Source organism: Brachycentrus maculatus, unplaced genomic scaffold, assembly GCF_059751285.1.
Source record: "Brachycentrus maculatus isolate JH-2025_06_01 unplaced genomic scaffold, ASM5975128v1 h1tg000572l, whole genome shotgun sequence".
In the NCBI taxonomy this organism is placed as follows: Eukaryota; Metazoa; Arthropoda; class Insecta; order Trichoptera; family Brachycentridae; genus Brachycentrus; species Brachycentrus maculatus.
In genome coordinates, this window is record NW_028281312.1 from 190,383 (window position 1) to 207,747 (window position 17,365).

Genomic DNA, 17,365 nt, shown 5'->3' on the forward strand with positions numbered 1-17,365 from the left:
ACTTCCATATTCTTCTTCATCTTTGATGAGATGTCAAAAAATAATATGAAAATAACTCCTGTAATTGGAGATAATCCAGATTTTGTGAACAAGTATTTGGACACACTCAAAATGTTGTAAATAAAACTCATTAAAGTGGGATATTCAAGTGTTTAATTTGAATTAAATTTCAATATAATATAACAGTATCACTAAGAAGTCCATTGAGATAAGTATACATTTTTTTTTATTATTACCCTTATCCGCACCTAATGGTGCATAGGGCACTGCATCAAATTGACGCAGTGTTATCTTGATCATTACTTACATGAAGGCAAGGTGATCACTCTTGCGCTACAGGAACCAGTCCAGGGTAATAGTAAATAAATATTACAGTGTTAAATCGCTAATATTTATTTTCACCCCCCCCTGGGAATCGAACCCAGGACCTCCAGCACGGTAACTAAACACACTGACCATATATTTTTTTTTTTAGAATACATATACTATGAGTCTACCCAGACTCTACATAAACTGTGTAACTCGCAAAACTGTTGAATTTTCTAAGGGTTAAATAATGATAATCAACCATCGTACCTTATTAGCAAGACATTTCAACTGTCTCGCTGAGCACTGGTCCACAGTGGCCAGCTCCGCAAAGCATCCTGACATCTTCAAGTTATCCACGGCGATGTGACCACTCCTGGTAGGGCCCAGAGCTCCCGGAACCACCTCAAGGACTATACGGAATCCTTTCTGGACACGACCCACGGAGAACGAATGCTTTGTCCACCTAAAGAGAGTACATTATTAGCTTTGCAAATAATAGAAGTTGTGAAGTCATACAAATGTGGCTACATCGTAGAATGCTACGCGTTCCATGGACCGATATGGTCAGCAACACATATCGCTCACTCCTTTCAAGAACGTCATAAATCAATAAACTTGATTTTTCAGGAGAACATTTTTAAAGTTAAAAAAATATAATACAATGTATTAACAATAAATATCAAGCCACTTATTGAACTTTTTACTGTGCAACAGATCTTTTTAAATAAAACCTGAAGGTTTTTTTCTCCGTTTTAAAAATATTTAGTAAAACTTAAAAAAAATAATTAAACAAAACCTTTTCTTCAAAATGCAAAGACAACACTTTCTGCCCTGTAGCGGGTAAATATTAAGTTAAAAATATGTCTCTTTTGCTGGGATAAAGTACATTTTCTGGGCATTCCGCAAACATGCACAAGTGAAAATTGACAATATTTGATTTATGACATTCTTGAAAGGAGTGAGCGATATGTGCTCCAAAGAGCAAGAGCAGGAGACAGTTGCTGACTAGTATCAAGGTCTGGGAGGTGTCCTATCTGGGGCATGTGCTGAGAGGAGACAAGTACGAGCTATTGCACCTAGTGGAGGGTCCGCGAGGTGTGGGCAGTAGGCAGATCTCCTGGCTCCGGAAAATACGAGATTGGACGGGGATCAGAACTGTTTAGAGCTGCCCGAGACAAGAACGATTACTCTCAAGTGATAGTTGACGTCAGAGGGACCTGACATGACACGCACACAAGAAGAAGTCATTACAAATTTGTAGGAAATCATTTATCTTCATACTTTAGTCTGGAGTATACCGTTGTAAGGAAGCGAAACGTAGACTATCAAGCAGGCAGAACAGGGGTGGCTGGAGGTGTATGAGATGTGGTGCTTCAGGCGCATGTTGGGGATTCATCACCTCGTTTGAAATATTTTCATTGTTAAAACAGATGTAAACAAACTATTTCCACATTCATATTTACATCATTCTTCTTCTTCTAACCCCTATCCGAACCCAGTGGTGCATAGGGCACTGTATCGAGAAATTAAACTAATATATCGTATTCATACAGGAGAAAGTGACCAAGTGCATTTTTTACAAAAATTTGTTCATTGACTATTTGATATGTTACTAGTTTAATATTGCCCTGAAAAAATTCCAAACGATTTTAAACGTGAAAGTATAATATATTGACTTGTTAAAAATGACTAACTACATTGATGTTTATTTTGTTGCCAAGCAAAAGTGACTTAAATGGCCCTCCTGAATATTTTATGTCTTGTTAGTTGGTCACTTTCTCCTGTACGACTACGATATATATGATTCGTACCTTTCGTAGTCGTTTCCTTGAATTTCGGTGAGGACCCAGGAAGGCGTGCCGTCCGTCGGCTCGGTTACCACTTTGAAGCTGGCGTTCTGCATATTATGCTGGTGCAACCAAACCTCAACCTGAAATTTGTAAAATTTTAGTAAATTGCGCCTAGTAGTAAGGCAATACGCACAGCATTCTGATAGGAGTGTTGCTTGTGTAGGCGCTCAGAACATATGTATGACACTGGATTTTACAATGTTATTCATTTTCTGACTTTATTATACTGTGTAATTTGACGATTGTCATACATATCGCTCACTCCTTTCAAGAACGTCATAAATAAAAAAACTTATTATAAAATTATAAAATTATTCAGGAGAACGTTTTAAAGTTTAAAAATATAATACAATGTATTAAAAATAAATATCGATCCCCTTATTAAACTTTTTACTGTGCAACAGATCTTTTTAGGTAAAACCTAAACCCTTATACGCACCCCAATGGTGCATAGGGCACTGCGTCACATAAACGCAGTGTTATCTTGATCGTTTACGCATGAAGGAAAGGTGATCAGCCTCCGCTTCAGGTACCAGTCCAGGGTAATATTGAATAAATACAACAGTGAAAAAATCACTTATATTTATTTTACCCCCCTTGGGAATCGAACCCGGGACCTACAGAACGGTAGCAGAGCGTGCTGACCATTACACTACGAAGGCGGACATAAATAATTAAACAAAACCTTTTCTTCAAAATGCAAAAACAACACTTGCTGTCCCGTAGTAGGTAAATATTAAGTTAAAAATATGCCGCTTTTGCTGTGATAAAGTACATTTTCTGGGCATTCCAAAACTGACGATTTTTTATTTATGACGTTCTTGAAAGGAGTGAGCGATATGTGAAAACTGGCGTACGTTGGTTAAACCAAAGTTTACACCAATAATCGTAAAATTTTCAGTAAATTACGCCTAGTAGTAAGGCAATATGCATAGCAATTTGACATGAGTGTTGCTTCTGTAGGCGTTTAGAACATGTGACACTGGAATATTCTTATTCCTATTCGTATATTCTTACTTTATTTTTCTGTCATTTAAAATTTTAATGTATTTGTTAAAATCGGCCTTTATTAGTTCAACCAAACATCAAACCGCAAATCATAAAATTTTCAGTGAATTACGCCTAGTAGTAAGGCAATATGAATAGCATTCTGACATGATTGTGGCTTGAACATTTATGAGACTCTTTGAACATTTATGAGAGTACTTTGTTTTTCTTGTTTTCACTTCTTTAAACTGTGTCATTTAACGATTTTCGTGTATTTGTGAAAATCGGCCTATGTTAGTGCAACTAAACATCAAACCGATTATTATTTTTTTTCAATAAATTACGCCTTGTTGTAAGGCAATATGCATAGCATTCTGACATGAATATTGCTTATGCTGGCGCTCAGAATATATGACACTGGACTCTACTAGGTTCCTATAGTAAAATTTCAGTTGATTACGCCTTGTAGTAAGGCAATATGTTTAGCATTATGATAAGCGTGTTGCATGTTTAGGCGCTCAGAACATATTGCACTGGACTCTTCTAAGTTTTTCCGGTTCTTACTTTATTTCACTGTGCCTTTTCACAATTTTCGTGTCATTGTGAAAATTCGGTCTACGTTGGTGAAACCAAATTTAAAACCAATAATCGTCAAATTTTCGGTACATTACGCCTAGTAGTAAGGCAATATGCATAGCAATCTGACGTGAGTATTGCTTGTGTAGGCGCCCAGAACATATTGCATTGGACTCTTCTACGTTTTTCCAATTCTTACATTATTATTCTGTGTCTTTGATGTTTCTCGTATATTTGTGAAAATTGGCCTGTGTTAGTGCAACAAAACTTCAACCTGAAAATTATAAAATTTCAGTACATTACGCTTAATTGTAAGGCAATATACGCAGCATTCTGACATGAGTGTTGCTTACGTAGGCGCTAAGACCAAATGACTCTGGATTTTATTACGTTCTTCCTATTCTTACTTAATATCATTGTGTTTTTTTAACGATTTTCATGTTTTTGTGAAAATTGGCTTTTATTGGAGTAACCAAACATCAGACTGAAAATCGTAAAATTTCAGTAAATTACGCCTAGTTATTAGGCAATATGTACAGCATTCTGACATGAGTATTGCGTTCAGAACATATTGCATTGGACTCTTCTACGTTTTTCCTATTATACATCATGCTGTGTGTTTTGATGATTTTCATGTGTGTGTGAAAATCGGCCTAAGTAAAACAAACATCAAACCGATAATCGTACAAATTTCAGTAAATTACGCCTTGTTGTAAGGCAATATGCACAGCATTCTGACCTAAGAGTTGCTTGTATAGGCGCTCAGAACATATGATACTCAACTTTGTTATTCCTATTTTTACTTTCTTATATTGTCTTTTAACGATTTTCATGGATTTGTTGATAATCGGCTTATGTTATGTTGATATGCAACCATCAAATCGATAATCTTACATTCTGAGTCAATTGCGCCTAAAACAAAGGCAATATGCATACCATTCTGACATGAGTGTTGCTTGTGTAGGCGCTCAGAACAAATGACACTGGACTCCACTACGTTTTTCCTATTCTTTATTATACTGTGTATTAAGAAGATTTTTATGTATTTAAGCACAAGAGCTCAGTCTTTATTGGAGAGAACTGGGTTTTTTTTATTTTAAGATTGTAAGGAGAAATATTTATAAAATTAATTAAAATTATATAAAAAAAATTACCATATAGATTTTTTTTGGTATAAATCGGTCTATGTTAGAGCAACCAAACATTAAAACGATAATCATAAAATTTCAGTGACTTACGCCTAGCAGTAAGGCAATATGCACAGCACTCTGCCATGAGTATTGCTTGTGTAGGCGTTCAGAACAAATGACACGACGCAATTATGTTCTTCATTTTCTTACTTCATTATGCTTGGCCTTATAACGATTTTCATGTATTTCTGAACATTGGTGCAACAAAATTTCAACCTGGATATTTTAAAATATCAGTGAATTACGCCTAGCAGTAAGGCAATATACACAGCACTCTGCAATGAGTATTGCTTTTGTAGGCGTTCAGAACAAATGACACGACGCAATTATGTTCTTCATATTCTTACTTCATTATGCTTGGCCTTATAACGATTTTCATGTATTTCTGAACATTGGTGCAACAAAATTTCAACCTGGATATTTTAAAATTTCAGTGAATTACGCCTAGCAGTAAGGCAATATGCACATCATTCTGGCATGAGTATTGCTTGTGTAGGCGTTCAGAACAAATGACACGACGCGATTACGTTTTTCATATTCTTACGTCATTATTCTATGCCTTATAACGATTTTCATGTATTTCTGAACATTGATGCAACAAAATTTCAACCTGGATATTTTAAAATTTCAGTGAATTACGCCTAGCAGTAAGGCAATATGCACAGCATTCTGGCATGTGTGTTGCTTTAGTAGGCGCTTTGAACAAATGACACTGGATTCTGCTATGTTCTTCCTATTTATACATTATTTAACTGTATCTTTTAACGATTTCCATGTATCTACTTGTGAAAATTTACCTATGTTGGTGTAGTCAAAGTTCAATATAAAAAACGTAAAATTTCAGTTCATTACGCCTAGTAGTTAGGCAATATGCATAGCATTCTGACACGTATATTGCTTGTGTAGGCGCTCAAAACATTGACATCAGACTCTCTGCACAACACGGTTCCGAAATAACGTGAAACTGCATCTTTAGCGTGTACTTTATTCCCAGTATTATCGCTAGATAAGCCAAATACTACAGAATATTACACTATGTAACAGTATATTTGATACTTTAAGACCCAATTCACTTAGAAATCGGTTTAGAGACTAAAAAATCATCTTACTTTTTGACATCTCATCAAAGACGAAGAAGAATATGAAAGTCTGGGCATTTACTGACAACCGTCACAGGCTGGTTTAAATTGGTTAATGTAACACGCGCGTAACATTCATCAATTCATCAATAATGGGTAGAATTGGTGAATGTTACACGTGTGTAAAGTGATCACTTAAACCAGCCTATGACGGTCGCCAGCCCTGTAAATGCCCAGACTTCCTTATTCTTCTTCATCTTTGATGAGGATGCAAAAAATATTATGAAAAATAACTCCTTTAATTAATTGGAGGTAATCCAGATTTGTGAACAAGTAAAAATGTTGTAGACACAAAAATTGTCAGATCTAGACATAGGGCCCTCTTGCGGCTACCCTAATTCAGTAGAGCGAGCAATATATTGGCCGTCTTGAATAAATAAACGCTACATATCAATGTGTATTTTTCACGGTAAATATTTAGTGATGGAAATGGGTAGATCTGAAACATATCGCATCATTCGGTTATATCGTATTCGATTACATGTTATAAACAATTTCCTTGCATGTAACTTTACGAATTATTTTGTAAAATGTGCTCTCGGCACAGTGAAGACACATTATTTTAATTCGTAATTATGAAAGTTTAAAAAAAAATTGAAAAAAGCCTTCTTAGGATATCCGAAATGAAGACTCTACGACTCATTGCAGGCCTAACACTTCGCGACCAGAGTAAGAAACTCAGAAATAAGAAAAAATCTGCGATGTTGAAGATGTCGAGCGATGGGAAAGAGAAAGAAGACGTTTCTGGAGAGATCATGTGGGAAGAGCGAGTTGGGATCGAGTGGTGAGGATAGCAGCGGACAGCAGCATAAGCGGGATCAGACCCCCAGGAAGACCACCTAAACGATGGAAGGATAGCTGGTCTTCCACCTCCCAGGAGTGGACCGGAGAATGACAGGACATAGTCCTAAACAAAGAAGAAGAAGAAGAAGGGAATTTAAATAAATAAATATGAACTTACCCGACATTTCTCCATGATGCCATAATATTCTGGACTCGCTATGGTCATAACCTCAGTGGAGGGGCCCACTGCCAAGTGCAAGAAGTGCCCTGAAATAAAAAAAGTCAAATTTAATATCCGGTTTGATGCATTGTGCAAGCTTACTCGCTATCTGTCGCCATACCAGTGCAACTAGCCATCAGCATTAATATTTGTATTAAATTTTTTCCATTTCTGATTAAACTTTTTACTTTTCTGACTAATCTTCTCCCGTTCTTGAGTTACTTTCTTGAATTTACTATAATTTACTATAGAATAGAGCCGCCAATAATTTTACAATTTTACCAATATTAAAATAAGTCCATCGTTTCTGTGACGACATTCATTACCAACTTAAGAAAACAACGTATTTACGAAGGCGAATTTCGCTAAAGAAAATTATGAATGAAAATATTGATTGTATCGGCTGTTATAAACACTTCACGAGTCTAATACAATCCTTTATAGGTTGAGTATGTTCATTTAGATATTCCTTCCGTCTGACAATGATCCGGTATCACAAATAAGAGTTTTGTATAAAATATATATATATATATATATATATATATATATATATATATATATATATATATATATATATATATATATATATATATATATATATATATATATTTCAAACCCTTATCCGCACCCCAATGGTGCATAGGGCACTGCGTCATATAAACGCAGTGTTATCTTGATCGTTTACACATGAAGGAAAGGTGACCAACCCTCCGCTTCAGGTACCAGTCCAGGGTAATATTGAATAAATATTACAGTGAAAAAATCACTTATATTTATTTGACCCCCCCTGGGAATCGAAACCGGGACCTCCAGAACGGTAGCCGAGCGTGCTGACCATTACACAATATATATTTATATATATATATATATATATATATATATATATATATATATATATATATATATACATATATATATATATATATATATATATATGTATATATATATATATATATATATATATATATGTAAATATATATATATATATATATATATATATATATATATATATACATTCATAAAGGAGTAAGGTTTGTACTAAAATAAATACTTAAATTATAAATGCAGTCATTTTCAGTCAACCCAACTGAAATCACTTCGTTTGGCTTTCAGGATATTCTGAAATAGGACTTCCGATTGAGCCCGTGCCAAGTTTAACTACTAACCCTAAAATGACTGTATATAAAAAAAATACATAAAACAAAAAAAAACAGGAGTTCAGGGCATTAAGGTGGTGTTAAATGAGTGAAGGTGAATTTTAACTCTATTATTTGTTTTGTAACTCTCAGGACTATATATATTGAACTAACTAACCATCACGCCACTTCTCCGCAGGGGTAGGCAGAGAGAATAGAGCGCCACACCACTCTGTCCTTGCAAACATTCTTCGCCTCTTCCACGTTCATGCATCTCCTCATACACACCCGCCGATTGTTACGACTCCTAACCTGATCACTTTCAAGTATTTGGCATACCTGATCGTGCCATGTTTTTCTCGGTCTTCCTCTGCTTCTTTTCCCAATAACATTCGCCTCATAAATTTGTTTTACCGTTCTTTCCTCACTCATTCGTTCTACATGTCCAAACCATCTCAACACACCTTTCTTAATTTTATCGATAATGCTTATCTCAGCTTTGCATTCCTTCCTTATTTCACTATTAGCACATCTATCATACATTGTTTTGTCGCACATTCTTCTGAGAGATCGCATTTCGACTGCATTCAGTCTACTTTCATCCCTCTTTTGCCAGCTATATGCTTCACTTCTTCTATGAAGTAAGTTTGTATAAGTTTGTATGTCCAAACCATCTCAACACACCTTTCTTAATTTTATCGATAATGCTTATCTTAGCTTTGCCTATATATATATATATATATATATATATATATATATATATATATATATATATATATATATATATATATATATATATATATATATATATATATATATATATATATATATATATATATATATATATATATATATATATATATATATATATATATATATATATATACATATATTGCCTATTTTGACTATATATTGCCTTCGGATATTTGGCGAGCAAGATGATACGACTAAAATACGGGTTTGAAGTAGAAGAAGAAATAAGGGTATCGATTCCATACAGAAGTTAATATATTGGCAATTTAGAGTAGATAAATTCAATCTGAACACATGATTTTTGTTTTTAACGACTTCGAGATTCACAATCAGGCGTTGAACTGTATTTTTATGAAGGTTTATTACATATCGCTCACTCCTTTCAAGAACCTCATTAATAAAAAATCGTGAATTTTCAGTTATACATGTTTTCGAAATGCCCAAAAAATGCACTATATCCCAGCAAAAGAGGCATATTTTTAACTAATATTTACCCGCTACAATGCGAAAAGTGTTGTTTTTGCATTTTGAAGAAAAGGTATTGTTTTATTATTTTTTTAAATATTCAATTTTTTTTCAAATGGAGAAAAAAAACCTTCAAGTTTTACCTAAAAAGATCTATTGCACAGTAAAAAGTTCAATAAGTGGCTTGATATTTATTTTTAATACATTGTGTTATATTTTTAAACATTAAAAACGTTCTGAAAAATCAAGTTTTTTTATTTATGACGTTCTTGAAAGGAGTGAGCGATATGTGAATTATAAAAGATTGTTATAGAATAAACTTTTACTGTCGTTTCTTTAATAATTACAAAGCAACATATTGTTTATTTTATTATTTCATATTTCATATTATTCAGGTATCCGGGGATCAGAATCGTTGAGGCGGTGTTTAGAGCCGGCCAAGACAAGGACAATTACTATCAAGCGATATTCGACTAGGGGGACCACACACGACACACTAATAAGAATAATCCGGAAATGGGCTATTTTTAATTCGATTTTACTAAGATTCATGCACACGTGCGATTTATTTACGGGGTATTTTCAGTCATGGCGGTCGCCAAACGGTTAGACATTTCCGTTCTAAAAATGGCCGCACCAAATGCAACATTGCCGCGCGACGTCTGTTTATAAAATAAATCTAAAATCGAATTAAAGTTATCTTGTTTATTTAACCATAGAATTTTACAATCATAGATAAAATATGATTTTTCTGAAGTACCTACGCTCTCTGGGCAGACTACACTAAACACATTTTAAATATAACTGATATTGTATCGATCCAGGCAAAACTATGTATGATATATGTTCGAATGGTGATGTAAGGAAAGAATGCAAGGCTGTGATAAGCATCATCATAACCCTTATCCGCACCCGGTGGTGCATAGAGCACTGCAGCATACAAATACAGTGTTATATTGATCGTTAACACATGATTTATTGTTTGATTAAAAAGATATTTCATGTGATTTGAAGACATTTATAATTAAAATGAAATAAGATTTTTACCAACAGAAATCTTTATGAAATGTATGTAAGAGTCATGAACATGGAAGAGGCGAAGAATTTTTGCAAAGGCAGAGTAGTGTAGCGTTCTATCCTCTCTACCTACCACTGCGGGAAAGCGGCGTGATGATTATCAGTTTTTTTTTAATAATTTGTCGGGTTGTGGTCCCGTGGTTAGTGTCGCGGACTCTTAATTCAGAGTTTCTCGGTTCGAACCCACTCTACCACAATTTGATACCTATTTCTAATGATGAGCCGCTTAGGCTCACAGAAATAGTATGAAATAGAAATATTTGTATAAGTTATAAAAAAAACAAATATTTCTCTTTATTAATATATATATATATATATATATATATATATATATATATATATATATATATATATATATATATATATATATATATATATATATATATATATATATATATATATATATATATATATATATATATATATATATATATATATACATATATATATATATATATAAATATATATATATGTATATATATATATATGTATATATATATATATATATATATATATATATATATATATATATATATATATATATATATATGTATATATATATATATATATATGTATATATATATATATATATATATATATATATATATATATATATGTATATATATATATATATATGTATATATATATATATATATATATATATATATATATATATATATATATATATATATATATATATTTATATATATATATATATATATATATATATATATATATATATATATATATATATATATATATATATATATATATATATATATATATTCTTCCACAATTATTTTACATACTATGAGACGCCTGAAAACATTAACTAAAAATCTTGATATTAATAACTTCAAAAGTTAACTTTTTTACTTCAAAAGAATATAAATAACTTCTGGAGTAAACTCCAGAATTTGTGAACGAAAATTTGACACAAAATTTTGTGAATAAACCCGCGTACAAAATGTAATTTCTAAATATAATTATTCATTCATTGAAATAATTTGGCGGTTACTGCGTTTGGACCTTGCGTCGTGGGCGTGCACGATCGTAAATCATGTCTCAATAAATTTAAAGTGCGTCCGAACGGCGAGCGTAAAAATATACATTTAAAAAATATGGCAGCATTAATTTTTAACGAATAAACAATTCAATGATTTATGGTCGAAATCGACAATGTTTCAAAATTGGTTCATGTACTTATATAGAACTTCCAAGAATTTGAGTAGTTGTCAATAATGGGCAGAACTGATGAATGTTACACGTGTGTAAAGTGATTACTTAAACCAGCTTTCTGCTTAGTAAAAAAAGCTCGTTTTCATCTCACTAATAGATGTCTCTTGTGAAGTTCTAGTGATTCAAGAATAATGTTTTAAATTTGGTTCATATATATAGAACTTACAAGAATTTTAGTAGAATTGGTGAATGTTACACGTGTGTAAAGTGATCTCTTAAACCAGCCTGTGGCGGTCGTCAGCTCCGTAACTGCCCAGACTTTCATATTCTTCTTCTTTGGTGATATGTCAAAATATAATTTATATTTATTACCTTAAATATCTTCGAAAAGTCTTCAATCAATTAAATGACCCGTGGGGGTTTATTTCTTATTTTAATTTATTTTTTTTATTTCTAAAGATTTTAGTTTACAAATTTATATATTTTTAATATAATAATAAATAATAATCAAACCCTATCCACACCCCAATGGTGCATAGGGCACTGCTTCATATAAATGCAGTGTTATCTTGATCGTTTTACACATGAAGGAAAGGTGATCAGCCCTCCGCTTCAGGTACCAGTCCACAGTAATATTGAATTAATATTACAGTGAAAAATCACTTTTATTTATTTGGCCCCCCTTGGGAATCGAACCCGGGACCTCCAGAACGGTAGCCGAGCGTGCTGACCATTACACTACGGAGGCGGACAAATAATTCTAATATAGTTACATTATTTTAATACAATTTGGTACAATTTCTATACATTTATACATATGGCAATCAAATAATTATTGTTTCGCTGTGCTTCTCCAAAAAAGAGACTGAGCTCTTGCGATTGGAGAGGGACTTGCTGTTTTATTAGATTAATGGCAAACTAGTATTTTTCTTTTCTTTTATATATTTTTTTGGATTTACATGTAATGAGCATAAATTTTTTTCCTTATAATTTTGATATTATCTTTTTTTTTTATCTCTTTAGGGAGTTTATTGAAGTATTTAATTCCTAAATACTTGAAATTTTGTTCAAATTGTAAAACAATCATTTTAGAATCTCAAATGTAACTATTTTAAATTGTAAAAATAATTTTATTATTGAATTATTAAAAATTATTTTAAATTCAGATATTCGTCACCCTTTTCGTCCCTTGATCTTGATCCTTAACACATGAAGGAAAGGTGATCAGCCCTCCGCTTCAGGTACTAGTCCAGGGTAATATTGAATAAATATTATAGTGAAATAATCACGTAGCTTTAATATATATCGTAAGAAAGAAAGAAAGCTGTTTTGATACGGAAAATATATGAACCTTTTTTGTGCATTATCAGTTGTCAATGGTCAGCACGCTCGACTACCGTCCTGGAGGTCCCGGGTTCAATTCCCAGGGGGGGGGTCAAATAAATATAAGTGATTTTTTCACTCTTATATTTATTCAATATTACCTTGGACTGGTACCGGAAGCGGAGGGCTGATCACCTTTCCTTCATGTATTAACGATCAAGATACCACTGCGTTTATATGATGCAGTGCCCTATGCACCATTGGGGTGCGGATAAGGGTTTGAAAAAATCAGTTGTCATTTGTTTTTTGGCTTTTTTTCAAGGCGTTAAAAATTAATATTTTTTTCAGAAATAAAAACTACATTGATTACATTTTTGGTTTATCAGTTATCGAATGCAAAATCACTTATATTTATTTGACCCCCCCCCCTGGGAATCGAACCCGGAAGCTCCAGCATGGTAGTCGAGCGTGCTGACCATTATAGTACGGAGGCGGACTTAGTTGTAAATAGTGTTTACAGTGGAAAACTTGGCATGATAAAGTATTTTTTAATAGTTGGCGCGGAAAGGTCAGGAGTTATAATGATCTGTGGGTGTGTATGAAGAGATGCGTGAATCTGGGAGAGGCGAAGAATCTTTCCAATGACAGAGTGGTGTGGCGTTCTAACAGAGAGCTACCTCCCCTGCAGAGAAGCATTGTGATGGTCGGATAGTTTTATTTAATTGCATATTTTGACATTTAAAAGTAATTTAAAATATTTTTTAAAACATGATTTCAAGTCTGGGCATTCACGGGGCTTACGACCGTCATAGGCTGGTTTAAGTGATCTCATTACACACGTGTAACATTCACAAATTCTACCCATGATTGACAACCACACTACTCAAATTCTTCTGGATTCTATGTATAAATGTCAAAAAAATAATATGATAAATAACTCCTATAATTTGAGATATCGCTCACTCCTTTCAAGAACGTCATAAATCAAAAATCGTCAATTTTCAGTTGTGTATGTTTTCGGAATGCCCAGAAAATGTACTATATCCCAGCAAAAGCGGCATATTTTTAACTTAATATTTACCCGCTGCAGGGCAGAAAGTGTTGTTTTTGCATTTTGAAGAAAAGGTATAAATATATATTATATTTCATATTTAAAATATTTTTCAAATGGAGAAAAAACCTTAAGGTTTTACGTAATAAGATCTGTTGCACAGTAAAAAGTTCACTATAAACTTTAAAAACGTTCTCCTGAAAAATCAAGTATTTTGATTTATGACGTTCTTGAAAGGAGTGAGCGATATTCTTTCTTGGACACACTCAAAATATTTATTGTAACTGCAGACAGTTGGTAGAATTCCATATTGAATTGTTGGGTAATATATCCAAAATTAAACACAGTTATCGGACTGAATTCTACTTTTATTTACATTTATCGCTCACTCCTTTTAAGAACGTCATAAACCAAAAAACTTGATTTTTCAGGAGAACGTTTTTAAAGTTTAAAAATATAATACAATGTATTAAAAATAAATATCAAGCCACTTATTGAAGTTTGTACTGTACAACAGATCTTTTTAGGTAAAAACCTGAATGTTTTTTCTCCATTTGAAAAATATGTATGTAGTATATTTTTAAAAAAATCAAAGAATACATTTTCTTCAAAATGCAAAAACAACCGTTTCTGCCCTGTAGCGGGTAAATATTAAGTTAAAATATGCCGCTTTTGCTGGGATATAGTACATTTTCTGGGTATTTTGAAAACATGCACAACTGAAAATTGACGATTTTTGATATACTCAAGGCTAGTAGGCCTTGTGATATACTTATATGACGTTGTTAAAAGGAGTGAGCGATATAATTTGTGACGCGTTTCGTCTTAGACATTATCAAACACTGACAATCAGTGTTTGATAATGTCTTAATAAGACGAAACGCGTCACATATTATTATCATATACATATATAACGTGGTAATATTTTTCTTTGTAAATTGGGTGTAAATAATATGTAAAGTGGGTGTATAATAATAAAATAAACAATGTGTTGCTTTGTAATTAAAGTTTATTCTAAATTTATCTTTATAATATTTTTCTATCTATCTATCTGATTCTGACAGTTCAGAATATTATATTTTTTCTATCGGAAGTCTTTTGTTTTATTCCGTGCGACGCATGCGACATCTGGTGGTAGAACTGTTTTATGTAGGTACTATTTGTAAGTACTTAATAAAATGTATAGGTAGGTACCTAGGTATTTTATTACACATATATGTATATATATGTGTAATGGTCAGCGTCTGTAGTGTAATGGTCAGCCTGCTCGGCTACCGTTCTGGAGGTCCCGGGTTCGATTCCCAGGGGGGAGTCAAATAAATATAAGTGATTTTTTCACTCTAATATTTATTCGATATTACCCTGGACTGGTACCTGAAGCGGAGGGCTGCTCACCTTTCCTTCATGTGTAAACGATCAAGATAACACTGCGTTGATATGACGCAGTGCCCTATGCACCATTGGGGTGCGGATAAGGGTTTATTATTATTATATATATGTACCGTAAAGTGGGTATACTTTGCACCATGGGTGATACTTTGCACCACCTTCTGTAAAGAAATTGTAGAGCTGGTCATCTCTAATACATGTCATTTTTCATTCTACTTTCTATTGTTTCTGATAGATGGCACTTCAATCTACTTTTTAGTTTACAGAAGTAACAGTCGGTCGCTATTGCTTCAATGCGTTTTTCCTGTCCGAACGTAAAGGAAGTTTTCTGTCTGAAAATTGTGTCCGAAAAAATCCAGTGGAATCAGTATACTGAAACTAGTTACAACAAGTGAGTGGTCTCTAAATCGTAGGTAGATAGGCCCTGCTTTTCTCAAATGCTGTATTTTTTAGTTACATTGTCAAGTTTATGTAAAAATAATATTTTTTTAAGAACTGACTTGTATTGACCACATTTGGGGTAACATTGCACCAAGTGCAAAGTATCCACAAAAGGCCATAGTTAATTAATTTGATGAAAAGTCTTAAAACGGCTAATACAACTTGACATGTTTGCTAAATATCTATTGGTTTTGTGTACTTACTTAATTCCTGATGGTATATTTTTTTCAAAAATGTCAAGAACACACAAACAGCGACCTTATGCCAGACGATACTGCGATTTTACACCGAAGAGAGTGGAGCAGTGTTTGGAGGCCATTCGAAATGGTACAATCAGTCAAAGAAAGGCTGAAGAAATTTTCAAAATCCACAGAAGGACGATTAACTATAAGCTCAAAGGTCAGCACACAAAACCTGTTGGAAAACCTCCGATATGTGACAAGGGCGAAGAGCAATCCTTCGTAAACTGCATAGGAGACATGAGTGAGTACGGTTTCCCAGTGAGTGTTTTTAACATTCGCTACATTCTAATAGCCTTTTTGGATAGATTTGGCAGAAGAGTACAAATATTAAAGAACAACGTACCAGGCTCTGAATGGATAAGATCATTTTTGCAAAGACATAAAACCTTGACTGTTGCTAAAACTAGTCAGTTGCTTAATCGGTTGCCATTAAAAGCGTATGACGATGACGTGCGCCAGAGTTTTCAACAGTTTTTGGAAGAAAACAGATTCAACCCAAAGAATTCAGTCTTAAAACGCAGGAAAACGATACCGATAGAACCAGGTAAGAGCATTGCTCACGATCCAAATGTCGAAATGAACGTTGACGAGACACAAATGCTACCTGAACCAACTACATCAATGATCCCACCTTCCGCATCGAAACTTCCAGCATATCTAGCATTAACTGATTATAGTTCACACGGAAGCTTTGAGGAAGAGGGAGAAGAACAAAAACGATGACTGAAACCAGTTATCGTATTTGTTCTTCCGTTTCATTAGGACCAGTAAAAAAGAAGGTGGGAAAATATGTCGTATTTCATTATGAAGGAGAAAAATTTCCGGGACAGATTTTGGAAATAAAGAAAGACAGAGCTGTTAAGTCCATGCAGGAGAGTCTTAAATCGTGGAAGTGGCCGATGAAGGATGACTTTCTTCAATATTCTTGGAAGGGTGTAGCGGGTTCCATAAAAGAACCGAAAATGCAATCCAAAAGAGGTTTCTTTACCGTCCCGGAACTTGACCATATTTAGACCTAATTAAATTTTAATTCCTATTACCTATGTAGTACGATATGTTTTAATATCCACCTTTTATTTTATATAATTTTAAACCTTCAGTATTGAAAAAAAAAACATTTTCGTTAGATTTTTCAATATTTAAAAAAAAAAATTCTATCAAGTGTCTTATTTTTCCAGAATTATACAATATTATAATCTGCATTTAGTGAACTGTGAGCCAAAACCCTTCATAAGGTGCAACAAAACTTGTAGGA

General features: G+C 33.3%; 1 protein-coding gene across 1 annotated transcript in view; it reads right to left on the bottom strand.

Moving 5' to 3' along the window:
- Alk (Anaplastic lymphoma kinase) overlaps positions 1 to 17,365 on the bottom strand; it is a 64,483-nt gene that overhangs the window by 43,794 nt on the left and 3,324 nt on the right. Inside the window, exons 2-4 of the mRNA XM_088273397.1 lie at positions 7,013 to 7,101; positions 2,121 to 2,239; positions 577 to 772 (exon numbers count right to left, since the gene is read on the bottom strand). Of these exons, the coding sequence (XP_088129523.1) occupies positions 577 to 772; positions 2,121 to 2,239; positions 7,013 to 7,101 (404 nt within the window). The remainder of the gene's footprint in view (positions 1 to 576; positions 773 to 2,120; positions 2,240 to 7,012; positions 7,102 to 17,365) is intronic.